General features: G+C 41.2%; 3 protein-coding genes across 6 annotated transcripts; all 3 read left to right on the top strand.

Annotated features, from left to right (window-relative positions):
• Nucleotides 1-318: 318 nt before the first annotated feature.
• Nucleotides 319-6571, top strand: tlx1 (T cell leukemia homeobox 1). 2 transcript variants are annotated; one of them, XM_020481653.2, is made up of 3 exons: nt 319-1073; nt 2056-2293; nt 3467-6571. In XM_020481653.2, exons 1-3 carry the CDS (start codon nt 629-631, stop codon nt 3675-3677), a joined length of 894 nt encoding a protein of 297 aa, XP_020337242.1. In that variant the 5' UTR covers nt 319-628; the 3' UTR covers nt 3678-6571. The 2 variants fall into 2 exon arrangements, with proteins under 2 accessions (XP_020337242.1, XP_020337243.1); XM_020481654.2 differs by having other exon boundaries at nt 481-1073; nt 2092-2293.
• A 789-nt stretch (nt 6572-7360) lies between these two features.
• sdhaf4 (succinate dehydrogenase complex assembly factor 4) lies at nt 7361-11691 on the top strand. The gene is made up of 3 exons (XM_020479947.2): nt 7361-7542; nt 9195-9308; nt 11261-11691. Exons 1-3 carry the CDS (start codon nt 7464-7466, stop codon nt 11368-11370), a joined length of 303 nt encoding a protein of 100 aa, XP_020335536.1. The 5' UTR covers nt 7361-7463; the 3' UTR covers nt 11371-11691.
• Nucleotides 11692-17684: 5993 nt separating this feature from the next.
• Nucleotides 17685-27441, top strand: LOC109889872 (centrosomal protein of 68 kDa). Of its 3 annotated transcripts, none has more exons than XM_031823425.1 (8): nt 17685-17868; nt 21937-22297; nt 22476-23838; nt 23918-24132; nt 24681-24803; nt 25064-25160; nt 25778-25985; nt 26092-27441. In XM_031823425.1, the coding sequence occupies exons 2-7, from the start codon at nt 21983-21985 to the stop codon at nt 25957-25959; spliced, it is 2295 nt and encodes a 764-aa protein (XP_031679285.1). In that variant the 5' UTR covers nt 17685-17868; nt 21937-21982; the 3' UTR covers nt 25960-25985; nt 26092-27441. The 3 variants fall into 3 exon arrangements, 2 of the variants coding, with proteins under 2 accessions (XP_031679285.1, XP_020337241.1); XM_020481652.2 differs by having other exon boundaries at nt 25778-25956; nt 26005-27433; XR_004209831.1 differs by having other exon boundaries at nt 25064-25343; nt 25778-27433.
• The last annotated feature ends 85 nt before the right edge of the window (nt 27442-27526 follow it).

Genomic DNA, 27526 nt, shown 5'->3' with positions numbered 1-27526 from the left:
ACACAGAGGCCTACGAGGGATGGAAGAAGACACTTTCCTCCGCATTTATTAGGCCATTTTAACACTTTCACTGCTTGCTCGGATCTGACCACGCACCTATTGACATTAGGTTAGTGTGTGTCACGTAAAACAGTTTTTGTAATTGATGTTCTAAATATGTGCCATGAGGAGAAATTAATAAAATACAAAATATAAACATTGCCTACTTTCACAAGACTCCGCCTGGTGTTTATGATGTTTGCCACAAGTCCAGAGGATCATGCGACCCTCTGCTCAGTTTTCACTGAATGAGCTTGTGGCCTCGCGGCGGTGTCTTCAGCCAATTGAGTCTCGAGGCCTAAAAATGGGGCTTAATCTCGTGCTGCCTATTTGGCACTTTGATTGATGCTGCACTCCATTCGGCAAGGCTGCCCGAGCCAAAAGGGAAGAAGAAAAAAACAGACAATCGCTTTTAGTATAGCCTCACTCTCACACACTTACACTCTCACAAACACGCACACACGCACACACACCCACACACACACGTATTAGATAACGACTGGAGCGAGAGCTGAAGACGTTTTAAAGGACCAAGATAAGGCGCGCTGCGTGGAGCACCTCTGTACCTCGCGGGGGGCTCGCGGGGGCCATGGAACATATTGGAGCGCATCTCCAGCACATTCACGCGGAGCCCATCAGCTTCGGGATCGACCAAATCCTTAACAATGTGGACCAAAGCTGCATGCTCGGCGATCGGATGCCCGAGCCGGACTATGGCCTCGGCTGCGTCGTCAGCACTGCCTACAACACCATGACTAGTAACTTCACCGGCGACAACTCTGGATATAACGGCAACGCATGTGGGGTCGCCAATCTGAGCGGCACCTATAACATGAACATGGGGATGAACATCAGTGGGAATAACGTTAACGCAGCTGGAGTCATCCGTGTGCCCGCGCACCGGCCTCTGAACAGTGGACACTCGTCCATCCCCTACGGCATGTCCACGATGCCAGGCTCGATTAACAACCTGACGGGATTTACATTCCCCTGGATGGAGAGTAACAGAAGATACACCAAAGACAGGTTCACCGGTAGACCATCTCTATAATGCACATACAATGTTGTGTGTGTGTGTGTGTGTGTGTGTGTGTGTGTGTGTGTGAGTGTGTGTGTGTGTGTGTGTGTGTGTGTGTGCGTGTGTGTTTGTGCGTGTGTTGCCATGCTTGTCATGAGAAAATCACGATCGTGCAATTTGTTTCTGATGGAAAGGGTCATTGAATGCACTTAGGCTTAGTTATTGTCTTCTGACGCACTCAGCTTAGAAAATAATCGATAATAAATCAGTCTACTGCTGTCTACTACGGCTTCTTCTTAACACGCTGTGTAATTTCATTATACCATTTTAGTCGATAAACACCTATGCATTTGACTTATTTTACTAGTCTATATATATATCTCACAAGAAGCACCTACAATCAACGTTGATTTAAAGATAATCAAAATATAGCTCAACACATCTGCATGTTATCGAAATAGTCGAAATGTAGCCCCCCCCACCCATTATTACAAAAATGGCTACAACAAATATAACACCGTATGCATCCTCGTTTATCATCTCTCGGTGATTTAAAAGGAACATTTATCCTTCAATCTCACATTTTAAAAGTTCACTTAACGATAACTAGGCTATAGTATTTGGGGCTTTTTAATTGTATGTTGTCGTTTTATACACTAAATGATCCTGCAGCCTAATAGCTGGATAATGCATCTGCCAGAATCTGTGTGGTATAAACGTAACATCAAGTATTTTCCTCCCACCTGCATCATCTTGTTTTTGGACAGGACAGCGGGTGCCTAATCAATATGCTATTTCATCCAGGGCTGTATCAGAGTGCATTATTAACAATGGGATGTTTGGTTTAGCCTAGCATTTGAATTGCAGTTCTTTATTTTAAACCTGCAATCTCCCTCTCTCTGTCTGACGTTGCATGAACTTGCTTCGCTGCTCTGTTGTTGCTATTTTGCTGATTTTGCTGCATGCTTTCGCCCTTATCTATTCGTCTCCCAATCCAGTGGCGCTCTCACCCCTCACTGTAACACGTCGTGTAGGTCACCCGTACCAGAACCGGACGCCCCCCAAGAAGAAAAAGCCCCGGACGTCTTTTACTCGCCTGCAGATCTGCGAGCTGGAGAAACGCTTTCACCGACAGAAGTACCTGGCTTCCGCAGAGCGAGCGGCTTTGGCCAAGGCCCTCAAGATGACTGACGCGCAAGTCAAAACATGGTTCCAGAACAGAAGAACAAAATGGAGGTGAGATTACTGATGATAATTTGTAGATTACATTTAAGGTATAAAGTGTCCTCTCCGTGATTTGTTTGTGTGTGTGTTTTAGCTAAATTGCTGCTTTTATGTATAACATGAGCTATTTATTTACACTCCAAGAAGGCTATATAAACCGACCAAAAATATATTGGGAGACGGATAGATTGAACGTACTCGGTCTTGAATATGGGATAAATAATTGTGTACATTTGTTAAAACTATATACAAAAATCCAATCTCCCTGCTTCAAATGAACCTTTTACAGTCTACTCCAGGTGGTCAATTTTATTTTTTATTGAAGTTTTCGATTGCAAACCTTTACAATTCATTGAATTAATATTGTCTTGCAACAGTCAAGGAAACTATGGTGATTCATATAATGAGTGGTTTAAAATTAAAGTAAAATTCAGTGGCAAGTTAACTATATCCTATATCCTATCCTAACCTACAGGATAATGATTTCCCTCACACGTCTACTCTTTTAAAGTGAAACGCTTCTTTAATCTTACGAAATAATGTCATTTCAGTAATTTAAAAAAATGGTCTTTAAAGCTATTTTCAGATTAAACATATCGTGCATAAATGTAGAAGGCATGTTTGGCCACAAATTTTACGCATTGAGATAGAGGCCTATCTCAATGGCCTATCTACTGAAGAAGTTAAATACATCTCTGAAGATTCGATTTTAGAAAAAAAAATATATATATACAATCAAGGAATACAAATATTATGTATATAGGCCTAAGAGTAAGTATGAAGTCAATGAGAGAACATAACAGAACATTTTGAACAAACATTTATGCCACATCAGAGGAAGACTAAATGAATTGACAAAACGTTATTTGTTTTCACATAAGCTATTGTTGGCTGTGAAAATGTTATACTATTTGTGGGAAATTTGCATTTGGATATCAGCTTTTAGCCTATCGGTTAATAATGCTTAGCCAAGCAATTTAGCCTACATTAGGCAAATGTTGTCTCGCAATTTGTTATAGTCTATAATCATACTTGATAAACGTGTTTAAATTAATCCAGAAGACATTCACTTTGTATCAAAATATAATGTGCATAGGCTTCTTAAGATCTATAATGACGCAGCCTATTTTGGATAGAATTTCCCACTGATTCCTCAGTGTCTCTCTTGTGTCTCCGGTGTTCCAGGCGGCAGACAGCTGAGGAGAGAGAAGCAGAGCGACAGCAGGCCAACCGGATCCTCATGCAACTCCAACAGGAGGCTTTTCAGAAAACGATAAACCAACCGGCAAACCCGGACCCGCTGTGCCTGCATAACAGCTCCCTGTTCGCGCTTCAGAACCTCCAGCCATGGACTGAGAACACCGCCAAAATCAGCAGCGTGTCCGCCTGCGAATAACAAACTCTGACCGCATTTCTTTCATCTTCTTTTTGAAAGTGAGTGGAGTCATAGCCAACAACTTTTTAAGATCATCAACTTGAAAAATATGACTCAAGAGGACCTGGATTTATCTGACTGCCTCAAAAAAGGTTGAGGTTGAAAGCATGGAGTGAACAAGGAGCTCATAGCCACCGGAAGTAGGGGTGTTGAGGGTGCTGCAGCACCCCCTGATAAATCATAATTAAATACACATATACATACATACACATACATACATATGTATATATATATATATATATATATATATATATATATATATATATATATATATATATATATATATATATATATATATAAAATCAACAATATATATAAAATCACCAAATTAGTGCACTGGACCTTAATGACTCCTGTATGAGTGGAGAAAAAAAGTCGTTAACGTGGGGATATGTTTTCTTTCTCAGCACCCCCACCCGGAAAAATCTTCCTGCAGCCATGCACGAGTCCATTAGCAACATGCTTTTAGAGGACTGTGCAATAGTTCACCTTATCTTCCTGCTTTTAGGTGATAACGTTTTAATTGTCATTTTTCAATCAAATATAGTCCAGTTCTAACTATGAACTAAGACTATAGCTAGATTCAAATAAGTGAGCACTTCTTTTAGCACTTTTCTCCTAGAGGAAAATTTTGACATATTCATTCATACCTGATCATTTGAGGAATAGGCCTAATTCAAGAAAAATGTATTGGTTTCAAAAATATGAATTTGCTGGTATAGATTCACTAGCCTGCCTGTGTCTCATAACAGTGATGTTTATATCAACCGTTTATATTGATAGCGATGGTTATGAATCGCTATTAGCAGTTATGCAACCCCTTTATCTCTTTGCAAGGGAAGAATCAGTGGCAAAAGGTTCAAATGTACCACCTCATCAAGTTTCTGTTATAAATTATTCATTATCTTTTACCTCTTACCACATTACACAAGCACTTACTAATTTGGATTATACTTTATTGCACTCTACTATTTACCTGGTATTTGCAGAAATTGGGTTATACAGTTGCCTGATCATTGTACAATATTATTTGTTGTCTTTGTCTTTCAAACAAGCACAATGTTAGCAATATGAACATGGCTTTGAATTTGTTGAAGTGTAAATGTATTGTTTTTTCGTTAAGTAGCCTATCCATTGTTACTGCATAATGTAATTTCTTCATAAATACCAGGTAAACAGCTGAATTATGACTGTAAAATAAGGTGTTATTTGTTCAACTTTCTTGTACTCTATAATCCTATAATCATTTCAGTTATGTTGATCCATTTATACGTATAATGACAGGCTAGAATTATAAGGCCATATGAAATATATTTTTAAAGAATTAATACAGCAGTGTTGTACTTTGTGTATTTGTCATATTTTGTTTTAAACCAATGATCATCCATCATGGAGTACATGGAGTGAACTACATTGCTGTGTATGGGACAACTGATGGCCAAAATTCCCTCTTTGACTATAGGATCCATCCCTGATATACCTGCCCTCTATTAGTCAATACCAGACCTTTATAATGGGTGTTTCCAGCAAGTGATTGATACTGGTTGCATGATCATGATGAATGTCTACTTTTTGGAATATGCAGCTGTGTATTTTGTGTGTTAGTTAACATTCATTGCAACTGTAAAGTGTGTGTATGTGTGTGTTGATCGTATCCAGCTGTAGGACAGTGTGTTTGTGAGTTAGTCCAGGGCCTCTCCCCATGGTCAAAAAGGAATGTAGGGTAGAATTGCCTCATCTACTCGAAAATATCAGCACTGCAGCGTCACTTAAGTGGCTTTCCCAAAACTCCTGAAATTCTTAAACCGAGCAGGCATGATGGCTTTTAGTTTTTTTCAAAGCCCTCAATGGAAAAAGGTGGTAAAAATGGCTGAAAATGTAAAAGATGTGGACAAGTGCAGTGAGCGGCAGATTGAGAGCTTAATATGTAAGCAAGCATAACACCTTCCATTTTGTTCATTGTCCTCAGTTTGATCCATATTCTTTATTTATGGCTTCATTAAATTACAATTATTTAGGCTTGTTTTATGTCATCAAATACAGTTCCTGCATGCATTTCATTACTGAAGTAATATGTTATTGTATTTCTACCAAGTGAGCGTTTACTGTTTATTTTGTCTGCCACAATTCAGTTGCAAATCCACAATCTAACAACATTCGTATATCTTGACACAGCCACAAATAATATTCAGTTCTTGTGCTACTGCTATTATTCGGCACCCTCTTTTGTACCGTATGAAATGTGTTCATTTCCACAAACATGTTCTACGTTTGATCTCACTACGCGTTGCTTCCTTATGATCTGTAATGCTGCAATGCATTCATCACTACACAATCTCCACATTAGCATTAACCAGGACTTACAGCTTAGTATCCTGTTTATAGCACAGTAATGTATGATTCTGCCACAGTAAGTCACAGAAGCCCATGCATTTTTCATTCACCACCAGGGAAATAAAGCAGTATATTCTTAACATCATCAATAAGAAGTTGAAACATAATTATCAATAAACCGATCTCTGTCATGTCCTTCATTGATACAATTAATTTGCAATTAATCCTATTGCTATATAAAAATGATTGTATGACTCAAATTAGCTACAGTATAATCTATTCTTGGCTTTACACACATACGAATCACTGTACCATTCAAAGCCATTGTGTAGTCTATGTCTCTGAATTTGAAATGTATGAATGGAGCGATTTTTTTTTCTCATTTTGAACTGCATGCAAAAATCAATTGTCTATTGCAGACTTTATTCTGCAATCATTGTTTAATCATATTCTTGAACAGAATATGGCAATTTGTATGTTACCTTTTTTATTAAATGATTCATGCTTTTGTATTTGATAAATAGTTGGCTCTTCTAATCCATGAGTTCCCTTGTTTAACATATTAGATGAGACAAAACCATGTCCACAAAAGAAAATCATAGCTGCTGTATCCCAATTTTTAACAAGGTATTTTCTCATCTCAACCTATTTATTTAACTAGGCAAGTCAAGTCAGTTAAGTTATTTACAATGACGGCTTAGGAACAGTGGATTAACTTCCTTGTTCAGGGGTAGAACAACAGATTCTTACCTTGTCAGCTCGGCGGATTCGAGCTAGCAACCTTTCGGTTACTAGTCCAATGCACTAACCACTAGGTTACCTGCCGCCCGATCCTATAGGAACACTGATCGGTGGATTGATTAGGTTATACCATACTTCTTTCACACTATATTTTTTTGTGTGCTAAATGATCCAAGGAAAGGGAGAGAATGAGATTAACCCATGAAAATCTGTTTTTTAAATTTTTATTACAAATTGTTCGGTTCTTTCAACCTGTGCATGTGACAAATGGTCATGTCAACCAAAATACACTTTATCACACATGTACACATGTATACACTTTTTGAGGAGAATGATAGACCCGTGAACTTTCCCACATACATTGATAACTATCCCTCCATGATGATATTATCTCACGTTCTGCATCTAGAAGACATTATGATGAAAGCACTTACACAGGGATTTACTGGTGGTGGTAGTTTGTGTTGTGATGGCTACTCGGCTGCATCTGATTGACCCAAACCCTGTACTTTAGCTCGCCCTGGTGACCATACGTAGTTACTACAAGTTAGATTTTGTCGCAAGATGATGACTTTTCATACGTCATTAAAGCTTGCCAAAACACCAGCACATTTGATAAATTACTGTTTAACCATCTTTCTGAACGAGTGAGTGTATCTAACGGCAATCAACATGTCTCTACTAAGCGTCTGCGCTTCTGCATCGAAACGTCTTGTGACCCAAGGGTTATTCGTGGAATCTGCTTTTACAGGTGCGTGTATTAACTCGAAGAAGAGTGTTGCTTCTCAAGGCTTAGCGTGCACATGATGGCTATAGTTACCGTTAGGAAGGTAAACTACTTAAAATCAACGTTTATTTGTCACGTGCAGGTGTAAACAGTACAGTGAAATGCTTACTTGCAAGCTGTTCCTCAACAATGCAGTAAATACTACACACGATAAATAAGGAAAGTACATATGAGAATGAAAGAAATCAACTCAGGGATACCTGTGGTGACAGTTGAGGTAAAGCTCAAGGATGAGCCGGAGGTAGGTTGATGTTCCTATCCCTAAAAAATGTAAACAATCGAGCAAATGCATTCCGTTGCATTTTCAGGTGGGGCATAAGCTAGCCCAATAATGGACGAAAGGAGCCTAACGTTACTCCCTTATATTCCTAGGACCTTACATTTTCTGTTTAGAAGCGAATTGGCTCAGGCAGCCAAATACTCCATCTAAACGGGAATAGATTCTCAATTGCGGTATGGTTCGTTTTGGCTCGTTAGCACCACTTTCAAAACTACTGCCTGAAATTATACAATAGTTTGAGAGTGCATCTTTAAAAAATATATATATGTTGAATACTGCCAAACCTAAACACGGATAGAGAAACTCAACACATACTTTCTGAACAAATTCAACCACACTGTAAACATTCAGTATGATCCTCAAATGGTTCTCAAACAAGTACAGCTCAGCAAAGATGCCACAGTCTCTACACTACTCCACCTGAACAGATCTAAGTACTTTTATACACTTCACATGTTCTCCACTAATTAGGGTACCCTGGGAGTGGGACATTCAGAGAGGATTTGAACACAATCATGTCGGATGTACCACTGTTCAGTTTCCCGCTTCCCACAAGCACATTAATCCGCCAATTATGCCTTGTTAAATCAAACTGTGTCTGGTAGTATTATGATGTACCCTGGATTGTCCATTTGTTTAAATGAGTTATTGTTGTTGTGTTGTTTTTTGCAAATAAATACATAACTAAAAAAGTGTACCCTGGGAAACAGACCAAAACACTGGATTCTACATTGTCACATATACATCATTTGTTTACAAATTACCAAGATATTGATACCCTTCTCAAGCTACCAATCATTTTGTGTTGATATGTCAAAATGGCAACACACAATCATCTAGGTTAGGTATGAAGTTGTTTTTCAATGTAATTTCAGCAAGCAATGACACCCACCAACTCAGATTGTTCTGAGATTGTTTCTGTGAATAGAAACCGATACGATTGGCATTCCTGAAACATTATTTTGTTGAAATGTAATTTTATCTTGGAGGAATTAAGCTAATTGATTGCACCCAAATAGTCTATTTTCATTTTATAGGATTGAGATAATATTCAATAAATGTAGTACCCAACATCTTATTTGGACCATTTATTTATTGAACGTCTGAATCCTATAAATTAAAATAGCCAACTTGAGTGTAATCAATTAGTTTATTTTCTCACAGATCAAATTATATGTCAACAAAATAATGTTTCAGGAATGCTAATCATATCTGTTACTAACTACAGAAACGATTTCAGAACAATCTGACATGGTGGGTGTCAATCCCTTTTCTTGTGCTTTTTGAGGTGGAATGACCTAATGCATCAAATGTGATGTGGCTCTCTTGTGTAAAGGATACTTGCGGACAGCCAGTGGAGCAGTGAAGGACAAGGAGCCACTGCGCAAGGCCAAAACCCCCCAGGGCCGCTTCGACATGAATGATGAGAAGACCAAGGATCCCCTTGAAAGTAGGACAAACTATTTTCACTATGTTGAAGTCGGAAGTTTACATACACCTTAGCCAAATACATTTAAACTCAGTTTTTCACAATTCGTGACATTTAATGCTAGTAAAAATTCCCTGTCTAGTTCAGTTAGGATCACCATTTTATTTTAATCAAATGATATCAAATCAAATTTATTTATATAGCCCTTCGTACATCAGCTGATATCTCAAAGTGCTGTACAGAAACCCAGCCTAAAACCCCAAACAGCAAGCAATGCAGGTGTAGAAGAATGTGAAATGTCAGAATAATAGTAGAGAATAATTTATTTCAGCTTTTATTTCTTTCATCGCATTCCCAGTGGGTCAGAAGTTTACATGCACTCAATTAGTATTTGGTAGCATTGCCTTTAAATTGTTTAACTTGGGTCAAATGTTTCAGGTAGCCTTCCACAAGCTTCCCACAATAAGTTAGGAGGAATGGGCCAAAATTCACCCGACAGAGCTGGTGTAACTGAGTCAGGTTTGTAGGCCTCCTTGCTGGCACACACTTTTTCAGTTCTGCCCATAAATGTTCTATATGATTGAGGTCAGGGCTTTGTGATGGCCACTCCAATACCTTGACTTTGTTGTCCTTAAGCTTGTCCCCGAGCTAACAAGGTACAAATCTGTCGTTCTGCCCCTGAACAGGCAGTTAACCCACTGTTCCTAGGCCGTCATTGAAAATAAGAATTTGTTCTTAACTGACTTGCCTAGTAAAATAAATAAATAAAAGTCATTTTCCCACAACATTGGAAGTATGCTTGGGGTCATTGTCCATTTGAAGACCCATTTGCGACCAAGCTTTAACATCTTGACTGATGTGTTGAGATGTTGCTTCAATATATCCACATAGTTTTCCTTCCTCATGAAGCCATCTATTTTGTAAAGTGCACCAGTCACTCCTGCAGCAAAGCACCCCCACAACATGATGCTGCCACCCCCGTGCGTCATGGTTGAGATGGTGTTCTTCGGCTTGCAAGCCTTCCCCTTTTTCCTCCAAACATAACGATGGTCATTATGGCCAATCAGTTCTATTTTTGTTTCATCAGACCAGAGGACATTTCTCTAAAAAGTATGATCTTTGTCCCCATGTGCAGTTGCAAACTGTAGTCTGGCTTTTTTATGGCAGTTTTTGAGCAGTGGCTTCTTCCTTGCTGAGCAGCCTTTCAGGTTATGTCGATATAGGACTCATTTTTACTGTGGATATAGATACTTTTGTACCTGTTTCCTCCAGCATCTTCACAAGGTCCTTTGCTGTGGTTCTGGGATTGATTTGTACTTTTCGCACCAAAGTACGTTCATCTCTAGGAGACAACGCGCCTCCTTCCTGAGCGGTATGACGGCTGCGTGGTCCCATGGTGTTATACTTGCGTACTATTGTTTGTACAGATGAACGTGGTACCTTCAGGCGTTTGGAAATTGCTCCCAAGGATGAACCAGACTTGTGGAGGTCTACAATTTTCTTTCTGAGGTCTTGGCTGATTTCTTTTGATTTTCCCATGATGTCAAGGAAAGAGGCACTGAGTTTGAAGGTATGCCTTGAAATACATCCACAGGTAAACCTCCAACTGACTCAAATGACATCAATTAGCCTATCAGAAGCTTCTAAAGCCATGACATAATTTTCTGGAATTTTCCAAGCTGTTTAAAGGTACAGTCAACTTAGTATATGTAATCTTCTGACCCACTGGAATTGTGATACAGTGAAATAATCTGTCTTTAAACAATTGTTGGAAAAATTACTTGTCATGCACAAAGTAGATGTCCTAACGGACTTGCCAAAACTATAGTTTGTTAACAAGAAATTTGCGGAGTGGTTGAAAAACAAGTTTTAATGACTCCAACCTAAGTGTATGTAAACATCTGACTTCAACTGTACCCTCTAGGATGCGCCATTGCCTTTCACACTGTAATTATTCCCCATTGATTTTCCAGAGTTCCCTGATGATGTGAACCCAGCCACAAAGGAGCAGGGGGGGCCCCGGGGCCCAGAGCCCACGCGCTACGGGGACTGGGAGAGGAAGGGCCGCTGTGTCGACTTCTAGTTTCCATACCTGGTATATTACACATGCGATGTGGACATACCTTAGCTATAAATGATGTATCTATATCTATGGACTGTCGTGCAAGAGACTAGGAATGGTCCACCATACGGAATCAGACTTAATTATTTCCCCCTGTGAACGACACAATTTGATGACTGTTCAACAGACTCCATGTGTATGAATTTGAAAAACAGTATCTCTTTATATTGTGTTCCTTTGTTGAAATGTATGATGATGACGTTGTGAATGCTTGTCATGGTTATTGCTTCCTGTACAGAAATGAGAATTTTGTGAATAAAATAAAACATTTCTGGAAAATACCGTGGCATGTTTTCAGTTTTTGGTGTATGCTCATGATATTAAAGAGATATCTACAATGCCTGATGCCTCTCTGATCGTCAGTATTTCTACATTAGCCCATGTCTCGTCACTCCACTACCTTTATCATACCTGGCTCTCGGTTGTTTATCGATTATATTCTATATGTACTATACAGAACCACTCCTGCTCACCAACACTCAACAGGCAGAAACCTAACCGGCTCTTCTACATCTTGTCTGGGACGTCCTGTAACATCCACTGAACCAAAATATAAACGCAACATGTAAAGAGTTCGTTTCATGAGCTGAAATAAAAGATCCCAGAAATGTTCCATATGCACAAAAAGCTTATTTCTCTCATTTTGTGGACTAATTTGTTTACATCCCTGTTAGTGAGCATTTTTCCTTTGCCAAGATAATCCATCCACCTGACAGGTGTGGCATATCAAGAAGCTCATTAAACAGCATGATCATTACACAGCTGCACCTTGTGCTGGGGACAATAAAAGGCCACTCTAAAATGTGCAGTTTTGTCACACAACACAATGCTGTGCAATTAGCATGATGACTTCAGGAATGTTCACCAGAGCTGTTACCAGAGAATTGAATGTTCATTTCTCTATCATAAGCTGCCTCCAACGTCGTTTTTGAGAATTTGGCAGTATGTCCAACAAGCCTCACAACCGCAGACCAATTATGGCGTCGTATGGCGACCAATTTGCTGATGTCAATGTTGTGAACAGAACGCCCCATTGGTGGACATTTTATCAATGGCTATTTGAATGCACAGTGATGCCGTTGACTGAGATCCTGAGGCCCACTGTCGTGCCATTCATCTGCCACCATCATCTCACGTTCCAGTAGGGTAATGCACGGCCACATGTCGCAAGGATAATTCCTAGAAGCTGAAAATGTCCCAGTTCTTGGCCTGCATACTCACCAGACATGTCACCCATTGAGCACGTTTGGAATGCTCTGGATCTATGTGTACACAGCGTGTTCCAGTCCCCAATATCCAGCAACTTTTCACAGCCATTGAAGAGGAGTGGGACAACATTCCACAGGCCACAATCAACAGCCTGATCAACTCTATGTGAAGGAGATGCGTCGCGCTGCATGAGGCAAATGGTGGTCACACCAGATACTGACTGGTTTTCTGATCCAAGCCCCCACCTTTTGTTAAGGTATCTGTGACCAACAGATGCATATCTGTTTTCACAGTTAGGACCTAATGAATGTATTTAAATTGTTGGTATTTTTGGTATTTTATTAGGATCCCCATTAGCTGTTGCAAAAGCAGCAGCTACTCTTCCTGGTGTCCACACAAAACATGAAACATGACATAATACAGAACAGCTCAAGGATACAACTACTTCACACGTAGCCTACATATCAATACATACACAAACTATCTAGGTCAGACAGGGGAGAGGCGCTGTGCCGTGATGTGTTGCTTTATCTGTTTTTTGAAAGCAAGTTTACAGTTCATTTGAGCAATATGAGATGGAACGGAGTTCCATGCAATAATGGCTCTATGTAATACTGTCCACTTTCTTGAATTTGTTCTGGATTTGGGGACTGTGAAAAGACCCCTTGTGGCATGTCTGGTGGGGTAAGTATGTGTGGAATGTGTGGCGGACGCCTCACAAGTCCTCAACTGGCAGCTTCATTGAATAGTACCCGCAAAACACCAGTCTCAACGTCAACAGTGAAGAGGCGACTCCGGGATGCTGGCCTTCTAGGCAGAGTTCCACTGTCCAGTGTCTGTGTTCTTTTGCCCATCTTAATCTTTTCTTTTTATTTGCCAGTCTGAGATATTGTTTTTTCTTTGCAACTCTGCCTAGAAGGCCAGCATCTTCACTGTTGATGTTGAGACCGGTGTTTTGCGGGTACTATTTAATGAAGCTGCCAGTTGAGGACCTGTGAGATGTCTGTTTCTCAAACTAGACACTCTAATTTACTTGTCCTCTTACTCAGTTGTGCACCGGAGCCGCCCACTCCTCTTTCTATTCTGGTTAGAGCCCGTTTGCTCTGTTCTGTGAGGGGAGTAGTACACAGCGTTGTACGAGATCTTCAATTTCTTGGTAATTTCTCGCATGGAATAGCCTTCATTTCTCAGAACAAGAATAGACTGACGAGTTTCAGAAGAAAGTTCTTTGTTTCTGGCCATTTTGAGCCTGTAATCGAACCCACAAATGCTGATGCTCCAGATACTCAACTCATCTAAAGAAGGCCAGTTTTAATTGTTTCTTTTTTTGTTGTTTTTTTGTGTGTGACTTTTACCCCTTTTTCTCCCCAATTTCGTGGTATCCAATTGTTTTTTAGTAGCTACTATCTTGTCTCATCGCTACAACTCCCGTACGGGCTCGGGAGAGACGAAGGTTGAAAGTCATGCGTCCTCCGATACACAACCCAACCAAGCCGCACTGCTTCTTAACACAGCACCATCCAACCCAGAAGACAGCCGCACCAATGTGTCGGAGGAAACACCGTGCACCTGGCAACCTTGGTTAGCGCGCACTGCGCCCAGCCCGCCACAGCTATCGCTGGTGCGCGATGAGACAAGGATTTCCCTACCGGCCAAACCCTCCCTAACCCGGGCAACGCTAGGCCAATTGTGCGTTGCCCCACGGACCTCCCGGTCGCGGCCGGTTACGACAGAGCCTGGGCGCGAACCCAGAGTCTCTGATGGCGCAGCTGGCGCTGCAGTAAGTTTTATTGCTTCTTTAATCAGAACAATAGTTTTCAGCTGTGCTAACATAATTGCAAAACGTTTTTTAAATGATCAATTAGCTTTTTAAAATGATAAACACAACGTGCCATTACAACACAGGAGTGATGATTGTTGATAATGGGCCTCTGTACGCCTACGTAGATATTCCATAAAAAGTCTGCCGTTTCCAGCTATTGTTAGTCATTTACAACATTAATAATGTCTACACTGTATTTCTGATAAATTTGATGTTATTTTAATGGACAAAAAAATTGCTTTTCTTTTAAAAACAAGGACATTTCTAAGTGTCTCCAAACTTTTGAATGGTAGTGTATATGTTTTGACCATGACAGTTTACAGGTTACACCAAGTAATTTAGTCTCAACTTGTTCAACAGCCACACCATTCATTACCAGATTCAACTGAGGTCTAGAACTTAGGCAATGATTTGTACCAAATACAATGCTCTTAGTTTTAGAGATGTTCAGGACCAGTTTAATACTGTCCACCCATTCCAAAACAGACTGCAACTAATTGTTAAGGGTTTCAGTGACTTCATTAGCTGTGGTTGCTGATGCGTACATGGTTGAATCATCAGCATACACGGACACACATGCTTTGTTTAATGCCAGTGTCAGGTCATTGGTAAAAATAGAAGAGATAAGAGAGCTGCCCTGCGGTACACCATACGTTTGACATTAGATAAGCTTCTATTAAAGAAACCCTGTTGAGTTCTATTAGATAGCTCTGAATCCACGATATGGCAAAGGTTGAAAAGCCATAGCACAAGTTTTTTTCTGCACTGAAGGCTGCACAGAAATCTAACAGCTCCCACAATCTTCTTATCAATTTCTTTCAACCAATCATCAGTCATGTGTGTCAGCGCAGAACATGTTGAGTGCCCTTCTCTATAAACATGCTGAAATTCTGTTAATTTGTTTACAGAGAAATAGCATTGTATTTGGTCAAACACTATTTTTTCCAACAGTTTGCTGTTAGAACCAGTAAATGCAGCTTTACCACTTTTGGGTAGCGGAATTACTTTGGCTTCCCTCCAGGCCTGAGGACAAAGACTTTCCTCTAGGCTCAGATTAAATATATGACAAATAGGAGGGGCTATTGAGTCAGCTACCATCCTCAGTAGCTTTCAATCTAAATGGTCAATTCCAGGAGGTTTGTCATAATTGACCGATAACAATACTTTTCCACCTCTCCCACACTAACTTTACAAAATTCTAACTTGCAATGCTTTTCTTTCATTATTAGTTTTTTTTAATGCATGAATACGACGGCTCACTGTTTGTTGTTGGCATTTCCCACCTAAGTTTGCCCACTATGCCACTGAAGTAATCATGAAAATGATTGGCAACATCAAATGGTTTTGTGATGAATAAGCCTGATCTGATTTGATGAAAGATGGAGTTGAATTTGTCCTTCTGCCCATAATTTAATTTAAAGTAGTCACGTTGTTTTCGATCACTCTTATATCATTGATTGATCTTTGATCTTGGATTCATAATACAGTTTCTTCTTGTTGAGTTTAGTCACATAATTTCTCAATTTGCAGTAAGTCAGCCAGTCAGATGTGCAGCCAGACTTATTAGCCACTCCCTTTGCCCCATCTCTTTCAACCATACAGTTTTTCCTCAATCCATGGAGCCTTAACAGTTCTAACAGTCAGTTTCATAACAAGTGCATGTTTATCAATTATTGGAAGAAGCAATGTCATAAATTCATCAAGTGCTGCGTCTGGATGCTCCTTATTAATCACATCAGACACACACATTTTTTTTTACATCACCCACATAAGAGTCACAGCAACATCTTTTGTATGATCTCTTATACACTATTTTAGGCCCAGCTTTTGGATCTTTGGCTTTCCTGGATATAGCCACATATTGTGATCACTGCATCCAATTGGTACGGATACAGCTTTAGATCAAAGTTCTACAGTATTGGTAAAAATGTGATCCATACATGTGGATAATCTTGTTCCTGTAGCATTTTGTTTTATATACCTTTATTTAACTAGGCAAGTCAGTTAAGAACAGATTATTATTTTCCATGACGGCCTAGGAACAGTGGGTTAACTGCCTTGTTCCGGGGCAGAACGACAGATTTTTACCTTGTCAGCTCGGGGATTCAATCTTGCAAACTTTCGGTTACTAGTCCAACACTCTAACCACTAGGGTACCTGCTGCCCCTGTAGTGTTTGTAAACACCCTGGTAGGTTGATTAATAACCTGAACCAAATTACAGGCACTGGTTACAGTGAGAAGTTTCCTCTTGAGCAGACAACATGATGAAAACCAGTCAATATTCAAGTCCCCAAGAAAGTAGACCTCTCTGTTTACATCACATACACTATCAAGCATTTCACACATTATTTAGATACTGACTCTTAGCACCAAAAGAAAAGGCTTTAGATGTGCCAAGTGAACCTACAACCACAACACTTCAATAACACTTGACATAAGATCTTCTCTAAGCATTAAAAGGGATATGGCTCTGATAATATACAGCAGCACCTCACCCATAAGCATTGCTGTCTCTTCTATAGATGTTATATCCTTGTATTGCTACTGCTGTATAATCAAATTAATGATCTAAGTGAGTCTCAGAAATGGTTATATATGAATGTTATCTGATGTTAGCAAGTTGTTGATTTAATGAACCTTCTTTTTACGGCTACATATATTAATATGGGCTATGTTCAGCCCTTTCCTGGGTAGCGTATCAGAGATAGACATAATGTGGAAAATAGCCAACATAGACATTGAAAAAAAATATACATTCAGCAGTCCATTAATCAATTGGTGTGTGTAAGTGTGTGTGTGTGCTGCAGTGTTGAAGCTACGAACCCATAGGCTTAAGATTTCTCATCCCTTCCAGTCTTCTGGTAGGGTGGACAATGAGCCTGTCATAGCGGATGTAAGCAATGTCCTGACTGATTTCCATATATGAACTGTAACGCAGTAAAATCTTTGAAATTGTTGCGTTTATGTTTTTGTTCAGTATTGATGCAGTGGACCCATCTGTTGCGATGGTCTGATACGTTGTGGCTGTATTGACGATTCTTTCAAACAAACTGTGATAACATGAGTGTTCTAATACCAGCACACAAATATTACATTATTCAACCCGTATTGAGTCCAGTTGTGATATTAAATTATGAAATATTGTGATCAATGTGAAAACGAATGCATTGAATAATAAAAATGAAGGAACTACAGTCATTGTTACAGATGTGGCCCCACTAGGGGGTAGTGTTAGCTACGGTCTGAAACTGTGCAGTAGCCTCTTCCGTTTGCCACGCCTGTTTACAATTGAACTATTTCCTTTGCCGAGGTATCTTTGTTACAAGAAGGGATGTGGTGAAACAAATGTTACCGTAAGGATGCGCCCATTGCAACACGTTTAGTTGGAATACATTCATCGAACAGACGCGTGCGCTAAATAAATAAGGTAGGTTCTGTTTGAGCCTCTCGTGGAGTGAATGCTTTTGTTAATAAATGGCTAGGGCTGCTAATGTCATTTTAGGACTGGTTGAGGAGAGCAATTAGCTATTTGAAAACCAGTAACCTCTCGGTACACACTGTAGAGTAAAACTATAGCTTACATTGAGAATGATTTTGAATGTGATGTCACGGGTTTCTCTGGAGGTATATAGCTAGTGTAGCCTAGCCAGCCTCTAGTGGGCGCTAGATCGCACTAGCGGCTGCCTAGGATAAACTAGTGCCTTTGTCTTACAGAATGTTGCCTTTGTGGATAGTTCATTTCAAATTTAGAACGTATACCTCTAGTCAGTGGCCTAGACTACTAGAGTGATAGTTTGCTAAGCATTCTACTTGCCTTATTACTCAAACTGAATTCTTACGCAGTGTTATGTCCGCTACATCAGTCTGAGACTGCCTTCAATGGAGGAGCGGTGTTGTACAAAATAAAGTCATCAGCAATTGGGCCGTCTCTAACCAATCAGCGTATCAAAACCGTTAACGAATTTTCAAAACGCTGCTTTGTACCAGCGGCTTCTGGGACTAATCAAACCCGCTAGAATGTGTTAGCGTTCAAGAAATCATTGGGGAGGGACTCAAATCCAGACTCATTGTGGAGAATAAATGTGGCGTTTGACCAGAGCGTTGAGTTTGGGTAGCCAGCCAAGCATTCTACCCACAAGGACTCATAATCTTGGGCTGGACAAGGCCTACATGTTACCATATGTTCAAGGGAAGACCAGGGCAGCTTGGCTCAAAGTAAATTTTTGAAGCCTATGTATAAATACCCTGACTATTGGAAAATCATTGAGCAACACATTCAAACACACAGGTGCAGAGAGCTGCCCTGGGCTTTATGAATTCACAGATCTAAAGTGTCCAAGGTTATCCAGTAAAATACATCAAATTATATCACCAAATACATCTTACTAGGCTGATTCTATGATAAATCTATACAAGGAAACGAGTCTTGTTCCCAGAAAAGTCAGGTAAGCAAGCTACAGGAAGACTCATTGGCTCTTGAAAACATTATCAGTAATTCAATGTGTAGCTATGCCATGTGTGAGTAAAGGCAAACATGTTGTTGCTAGGCCAGTATCCACAACTGTTCTTCCTCAAATGAGAGTAACAAAGAGGCACAGCGGGCTAAAATAATTTGATCAGTGGCAGCTTCAAGAGAGAGGTAAGAAATTAACTTAGATTAAATTGCTAAGTGTATTTTTCGTTGTATTCAAACACAGTAAGAGCTTTTTTCTGCACGTATATCATAGTATAGGTATAAAGGTAACTAAGAAGGAAATGGGGCAGACTGGGTGTTCTATGTCAGTCTTTGTTCTGTAGTTAAGCTTTGATTGACACTACCCTCATGATCAGCGTTCTAGAGAGCCACTCTAGTCGTTTGCCATGGGTAATTTCCATGAGCACCATCGTGAAGTTTATAGGAGCATGTCAAATGAAAGCTTAGTCTATATTTTGGAGAAATGAAGGCATAGATAAATTTTTCAACCATTTTCTGTCTTATTTTTTTTTTGCATAAGTAATGGTTTTGATTTCTGGTTAAACAGATGGAATATGTGTCTTAGAAAACATCTAACATAAAAAGCATTAGAATGACATCAAAACACAATATGAAGTAAAGACCCCTGTCATCTAATATCAACATTTTCTTATTTAGTTTTGGGGAAATGTTTTGCTGTATAAGTTTTAAGAAACATTGCCTTGTGCCTGGAAATTCCGTTACCAAAAACCCACATCTTTATGATATTATCAAATTTATCACCCTTGTGAGGGAGGATAATGAAAGTTCACAAAGTAGCAAGTAAAGGTAGACCTATCAATTAAGTGTTTTTAGTGGTTTACATTTTTGTATATGAATTATTAAGTGATTAAAACACGTAATTCTGTTACCAAATCGGTAACAGAATTACTGCAATTGAATTGGCTACAATACAATATCACAGTAGTCACAAACCACAGTTTGGTCACTTGCTACTGTCATCCCTACCAATGGCATACTGTTATGTTATGCTCATACAGGTTTTCTTTCTTGTTTTATCTTCTGGTGGTCAAAGCTAGACAGTCTAGACAATCCCTCCCCCTCTCGCTGCCTCTCTCTTCTACGGCCAAAAGTCTGTCCTCTCCTCCGTGACCTGGAAACCGACAAGTGGTCATGGAGTGTGTCCATTTGTTAGTAGGCAAACGGAAGACTGTCCTCCCCTCCTTGATTAACCTCCTTTGTCGAAGGAAGAACAAGTGTGTCCTACCTCGGAAGAGTTTGATATCTGCCACACACCCTTTGAATCAGATGTTGTATTGCCGGAGGAGAAAAGCATGCACACATTTAAAAGCAATCTTCTACTTCTCCTTTTTATCTATACAATTCTTGCATGAATCACTTTACACTTATTTTGGGATCCACCCCTGTAAACCCCATTTGCCAGATGGCACGCTAGGGGAGAAGGTATTCTCATTTCATAAAAGTGCATTTTCGTCTACGTTCGCTCTCCGTGCCGCCTCTGCTTGATTACCTTTGACCTTTTTTAAAAGGAGATGAGAGAGGATGCGGGAGTTGAGCAAATCTAATTGAGAAAAGCCCTCTATTTTAATATGACCTCTTCTGGCTGTTAATGACACCCATGAGCCCCCTCTTTCCATGTACTGTAACCAGCATCCTCACCCACTGAGCACCGACAGACACTGGATGTCCATGGATGTTGGAATTTGTTCAGTCTGCCCTGGCCTTGATTTTCAACATCCACGGATGTTGGAATTTGGCCCAAACATAAACGTCCATTATTGATGACTGGACCAAATCTGAACCAATTGTAGATGTCTGTTTCACAAGTTTGGACAACACAGTACAGTAAATAAAAGTTGAGTAGAGTATATTGTACTGTACTCTACTGCCCCGTACTGTACCGCACTCTACTGTGATGTCCAAACTTGTGAAACATAGATGTCTATGATTGGTTCAGATTAGGTCCGGACCAACCAAATTTGGTTTGGGCTCATTAGAATAATAGCCAGTGTGTAGAATAATACCCCAAAATGTAAAGGATGAGATTGTGTACCTATTCGTAATACATCACCATGAAGAGAATTACATTCATATCCATAATTATGCATTTCTGTGTAGTACAGATCAGGGACCCATGATGTAATTCTGTTACCGTAATTGTGTTACCGGGTGTGAAGCCACTTCGCTTACTGTAGTTCAATAACCCAAATATATATATATAGATTTATTTTTACTCAAGATGTCATGTCATTAGCTGACACCCAATTTAAATGTTTTAAATCTTAAATCGAAGTAGATATTTAAGTTTTTGGAAAACATGGTCGCATAAAAAACAGAGGGAGATTTTACCTTAATTCTGTTACAATACTTTGCATCTGCACAGTTCTTCCATTTTAAATGGGTTTTTGTAAAATGTTCAGTGGAAATTGTTTAAAAGTAGTTATTGTGCATCGAGTTCTCTACAGTTTAACCTTTGAAAACCATGGTTTTTGTTTGGTATATATTTTGAAGTGAAAAATCGGAGTCAGCGTAATTCTGTTACTGTGGATTTTCCCCATGGCAACAAGACGTACTCAAACCGGCAGGGAGGATGCTAGAGGGAGCGCAACACCCCAGAGACACACAGAGCATTAGCTGTCTGTTTTTACAATTGTATTGACAATAATTTTGGTTCCTAATGAGTCCAGGATGGAATCTCACTATCATTAAATATAATCAAGCTTTGTGAGAGCTATTCAACATCGTGACGAATACAGATAATATGATGCTTTTACAAGTTCGGCATGACTTGACTGGCGGCTGTAGCTGGATGCTGCATGTTTGTTTATATGGCTGGTCTGTCTGGTTGTAGCTATGCTACTATAAGGTACACAATGGGCAGTTTTCTTCCTCTTATCTGTGCTGACATCCCTGACCACACAACAGATCATGGTACCAGTAGTACAGCACAAGTGTCTTTGGTTTATATCACAACAACTGTTTAAAGACCGAAATATATATATTTTTTGCTGTCAATTTTAGAGGTCGCTTGGACACATGACACATCTCTGGGCCTCTACCCATAACCATGGCACTGGGAGTTGACAGGGCCTTCCCAGCATCCATCTCTCCGATGGAGTCCAAGGGCTGCAGTGGGCAATGGAAGACCCGGATTCCAGAGATTATCCGGGCGGGGTCAACCACAACGCAGCATGACAAAGACTGGGAGAGGGGGACAGGGGATAGGGACCGGGGTGGTCCCAGAAAGAGTGTTACCATGGCACCCACCTCCAGGTATATGAGTGACAGGAGGCAGTACTCAATGAGGAAACCGCTGGTCACCACCACAGAGCAGCAGACCTCCATCCTAAAAAAATCCTACCTACAGGAGCACCCAGAAAAGGTGAGAGAGGACTGCTACTATTGTATGACTTATGACAAGTATTGAAACCTGTGATTTAGATTCCCTTTGACTGCACATTTAAAATAATATATATAATTCTACTACTACTTTACAAATAACAACAATGAACACCACGTTGTATGTTAGCTCTACCTAATGTCCTATTCTTTCACCATAGGAGCGACAGGGGGAAGGTAGCAGTAATGAAGCACACCATCCTAGCGAGTTTGACTTCCAGACCCGATGGGCTGAACAGAAGTTCCCAGACAACTTCAACCCCTCTCATGCCAACATCTCAACCTGCTCAGTCTCCAGAGAGGACTTTAGCACCTCCCTAGGGGTGTCAGACCTCAGGACCGGTCTGTCACATGAAGAACCCACCTTCAGCTCATCGTATCTTGGCAGCAGGCCTGGCCGACGCAGCCTCTCCAGCCCACCCCTGGAGGTCCGTACTTTCTCTACTCCACTCAACTCCAAGTGGACTTCCACTCTGCTATCCCCCCTCTCGCCCTCCTACACCCCCCTGGCACGCCCGTCCAGACAGAGATGGACAGAGCTGAAATTGGATGCAGGTGAAGTTTGTCAATCACATGGAGGAGCAAGGGAAATTAATCTAAATGTAGGCCCTTCAGTGGGCTACTCCAAGGGCCACTCCAACCCTGTGCTCCACACCATGTCCCCCCACCAGGCCAACTACTGGGCCTGCGCCATTCCCAGCTCCCTGCCCCCCTCCCCAGACCGACGCTCTTCGAGCTGGAACCCTGATAAGGAGTACCAAGCCCTCCTGGACTACACCTACCCTCTGAGGCCAGGTAGGGTGGTCGGTGGGTGGGATACCTCCGACGCAGGGGGTGGAGCACTCATCCAGACAGACCCAAACCTCCAGGACTCAGGAATAGACCTGGACCGCCTCTGCAGCTCCACCAGCCTGTCAGCTTTGGACTTTTCCCTGACTGGCACGGCAGGGGTGGGGACGGCAAGGGAGAGGCGGATGCCGGGTATAGGTCAGAGGTCATCTGAGCTGCATGGGCTCTCACACCCAAAGTCCTCAGATGGTCGCCTCTCCAATAGCCCCTTATCCTCTGCGGACCCTATTGGTCTATCCGTGGAGAGTCTGGACTGTAGTGGAGGTGGTGGTCTGGATCCTTTGCATCGTATCGAGGAAGGTCGCTACTGTCATCACGGCATCTCCTCTTCCACCACGTTCATCCGCACAACGAGCATCCTTCCCCAGCCAGGGTGCCTCAGAGGGGGGGCTTGGGATGAGGAGTTCTGGTCTCTCCCGGAGCAATTGGAGGAGCTCCGGGGTTTGTCCCGGCAGGTCAGGGAGGTGACGGCCCAACTCAGTCAGCCTGTCACAGCCAGCTGGGAGTCCCTGGAGAGGGGGACCACCTCCGTCCAGTCCTCCATGAACCTGGCTGAGAAACAGGAGGCAGAGGAGGAGAGAAAAGAACTGGAGCAGAATGAAAAGGAAGAAAGGGAGGGTGATGAGAAGCAGAAAGAGGTGTCCATTTCTGAAGCGCTTCAATACTTTAATAAAGGTATGTGTTGGTGCCAGCATTTCAGTAGGCTTTTTAAAAATGTATAGTATTTTATTTGACTTCAAACACTTTTTCTTAGTCTCTAAAGTGGTCCATAGTGGGGAATCCTCCCAGGCAGCCAGAAACTCTGGTTCTAGGATGGAGGGTGGGGTAGCAGGCAGGGGAGTGAGCAGGGCCAGTCTCAGAGAGGTGGAGGCCATGGTGGACCAGCTGAGTGGACTAACCCTGCCTAAGTTCCAGAGGGGGAGCCAGGGGGAGCAGAGGCCCAGGGAGTCCCTCATGCAGCACATCCAGGTAAGGACAGAGAGCTAAAATAATATTTTTATTATGTGAAATATAATGACGAGGGTGTGCCTCTGCCACCAATATGCAAAAAAATGCAATCTGATACAGTACCTTCCAACACAATGGAATACAATACACATTACACAATTAATGCAATGTGTTGATAATGGTATATTTAAACAATAAGGCCAAGGGTTGTGGTATATGGCCAATATACCATGGCTAAGGGATGTTCTTAAGCACAATGCAACACAGAGTGCCTGGATACAGCCCTTAGCCTTGGTATATTGGCCATATACCACAAACCCCTGAGGAGCCATATTGCTTTTGTAAACTGGTTACCAATGTAATTTAGAGCAGTAAAAATAAATGTTTTGTCATACCTGTGGTATACTGTCTGATATACCACAGCTGTCAGCCAATCAGTATTCAGGGCTTGAACCACCCAGTTTATAATGCATAATACATGTACAGTATACAGGTCTCACCTCCATTCAATCCAAATCCACAAACAAACGGTTGTGGTGCAGTTTGATATTAACCTGTTTACCCATCAGACCTTCTGTTCTAACCTGGAGGAGCTCATCCAATGGCTGTACACTGTGGTGGAGAGGATGGAGGTGCTGGCTCCGCCCTCTGTGGACATCGAGAGTGTCAAGTCGTCCCTGGCGGATTATAAGGTCCGTAGTTTACACACAAAGATCCTATAAATCAATTTTATGTTATTCTGTGGGTGTACAATACACATCCTTGCTCAAAAGTGATAACTCTTGGCGTAGTATCTTGGGAGAAGGGAAGTGGCTTATAATTAATCAACTCCCTCTGTCCCCTTTTCTCTTTTCAATCTCTATATGCCTCTGTCTCCCCACTCCCTCTGTTTTTCCCTTTGTCTTTTTTACCCTCATCACTCTCTCTTGTTCCCCTGCCTCTCCCTCCATAGAGGTTTCAGAGAGAAGTAAATGCCCACCAGCCTCTGACCACCTCTGTTCTGCAGACTGGAGAGCTTCTCTTGGGTTGTATGACCTCCACTTCTCCCGGTGAGCTTTCCATCACTGACTAGTTTCTCTTTGCCTGCAGCTATTTCCTTGGTACCTACTGTATCTCAGGTGTCACCTACCCTGACTATTAGGACCGACAAATGAGGCTTCCTTCACACAGCAATGACCCCGATCTCAACTCAAGAGGATCAGCCTGTCAGACCAGACTCCTTCGTAGTAAAGGTTGTGGAAGTGTTAAAAAAACATATTTCTTTTACTGAAAGACGACGATGAGGCCAATACGCCACACTACTCTATTTCCCTTTGTGAATTCTGAAATATCCTTGTGCTCCTTTACTAAAGGAAGAGTCAAATGAGTTGCGTGACACAGCAACATCTGAGACTGTTGAAGTGGGCGTTGCCTGTTTTTAATTTTTTTTTTAAAGGGATTCAAATGACATTACATGATTCGCTTACATGTTTGTGTGAAGGCTACCTTGATCAAAGGGTAACAGTGTCTGCTAACAGGGGCGAGCTTGTCTTGGTTTCAGGTCTCATACGTGTCAGTTCAACAGCTAACACTGGCATACTGTAGATGTCTGGCAGTCACTAAAGCTTTCCATTTATTTTTTCTCTTCCTCTTTTCATTTTTCTTTTCTATACTACTCTCTTCCCAGTTCTGAAAGAGACCCTTGGTCTTATTGAGAGGCAGTCCAGGGCGTTGGAGACTCACTCAGAGCACCTCTTCTCCTCTATCCTCTCGGCCATGGACAGCCTAACCCAGCCCAGGGAGCCCTGCGGGGCAGAGGAGACCGGCGCTGGGGACACCGATAGCGTGGAGATCCAGGGGACAGCTTAGTGAAGGCTCCATGCAAGATATGGATAGTATGTTTCTGTGGTTACATAGAGATCGGGCTATGACTACTATACATCACCGTCTCGTCTCGGGCTATCAGTTGTATTATTTATCATAAGTAATTATCCTTTTCAGTGAAGAAGAATGAGAGCAGATTGGTGGAGGAGGCTTGATGAGGTGCAGGAGCTTCTTCACTAACATTCCTTAAAGGAAATGACCTCGTGTTGAAAAGAGAACCACTTGACTGTTGTTTCATTATTGTCTTAAGTGCTTTTTAAATGTATGCATAATGTCTGCTGAAGAAGCAAAGTATTATTTACCTTGTGATATATGCTCAAGCAGATGTTTAATCATTTATTTGAGTTACACAGTTATTAATAATGACCAATTGCACTCCTCTTGCAACTCTGTTACATGCATGACATTATTTTTTAACCTATTTTGATATCCCTCTGTGGCGTCTAAGTGTCTTCACTAAAGGTGCTGTGAATTTCGTACACTGGGTAGAGCACTGCAATATTTTCCAGTACGTTTTTTTTTTTCCAGGGTGAACTCAACCAGTTGATTATGGCCTCGGATTGTATCATCACCTGTCTCTGGTACATAATGTTGAGCCTTCTTCCTGGATTGACAGAAGGGAAGGTCTGCATTTGTGCCGTGTTGATGTTGTATATGTAGATTGGTAATATAGGATGGTGAACCATTGTGCCCTTACAGTTGTATTTGAAATCATATCATTGATCAGATGGCAGCTATATGCAAGATATGGCCACTGTGATAATCACCAGCCAGAGACAACAGCACAGTTTGGAGGTCCCATGTTTTTATGAGTTTGATACTTTTCACATGCATGGAAAACCTGAATGAAAAGTGCCTAAATTCAATCATATCAAGCATTCACGGGCAATAGTCGGCACCCGCGTACCTGATGTTTTGGCGGCGTCAAATTGGTGAGCAGCTGCTCTTGATTGTCACAAAGCCACACCCCTCACGTTAAGATGTTCAGAATGAGAAAGTAGGTTATATGGAAATAATTATGCTCAAATTGAAAATCATTCAACTAAATAATGCAGATTTAATTTCAAATTCCAGTGTTCTAAAATGTAAACAAGGCTGCATGGGATTTCTCTTAATGAGACTCGGTGCAGCCAATGGCAATGTCCGCTTTAGGTATAACGCCAGGAGCCGCTTGTGGATTTGACAGCTCTAACGCAGTTCCACCTTCACTGCCAAAACGACCACTTTACGGATGTCGGCTAAAGCGGATCTGATTGAATAGAGCGCTCAGACATAACTACAGCCTTTTTTAATGTGCAGGATGTTTTTAACTGTCTTTGTTACTGTAGTAATCAATTGGGAATGTTAACTTTTAAACACCATGGAAAACTTTGTTCATCAGACTGTTATCCTCATTCACAAAATGAACCTGGTGAAAACTACACATTGTTCCTTCTGATTAAACAAACCTTTTATCTGGCTGCTTCATTGAATGTATAATCAGTTTGTGTAGAGCTCAGGTATAATAATTATCAGATTTGTGCTGCCTAATGAGTTGTTGCTCTTAAAGCTG

This window comes from Oncorhynchus kisutch, linkage group LG4 (genome assembly GCF_002021735.2).
Source record: "Oncorhynchus kisutch isolate 150728-3 linkage group LG4, Okis_V2, whole genome shotgun sequence".
In the NCBI taxonomy this organism is placed as follows: domain Eukaryota; kingdom Metazoa; phylum Chordata; class Actinopteri; order Salmoniformes; family Salmonidae; genus Oncorhynchus; species Oncorhynchus kisutch.
The sequence above is the reverse complement of the archived record's forward strand: the minus strand, read 5'-3'. Positions and strand labels throughout refer to the sequence as shown.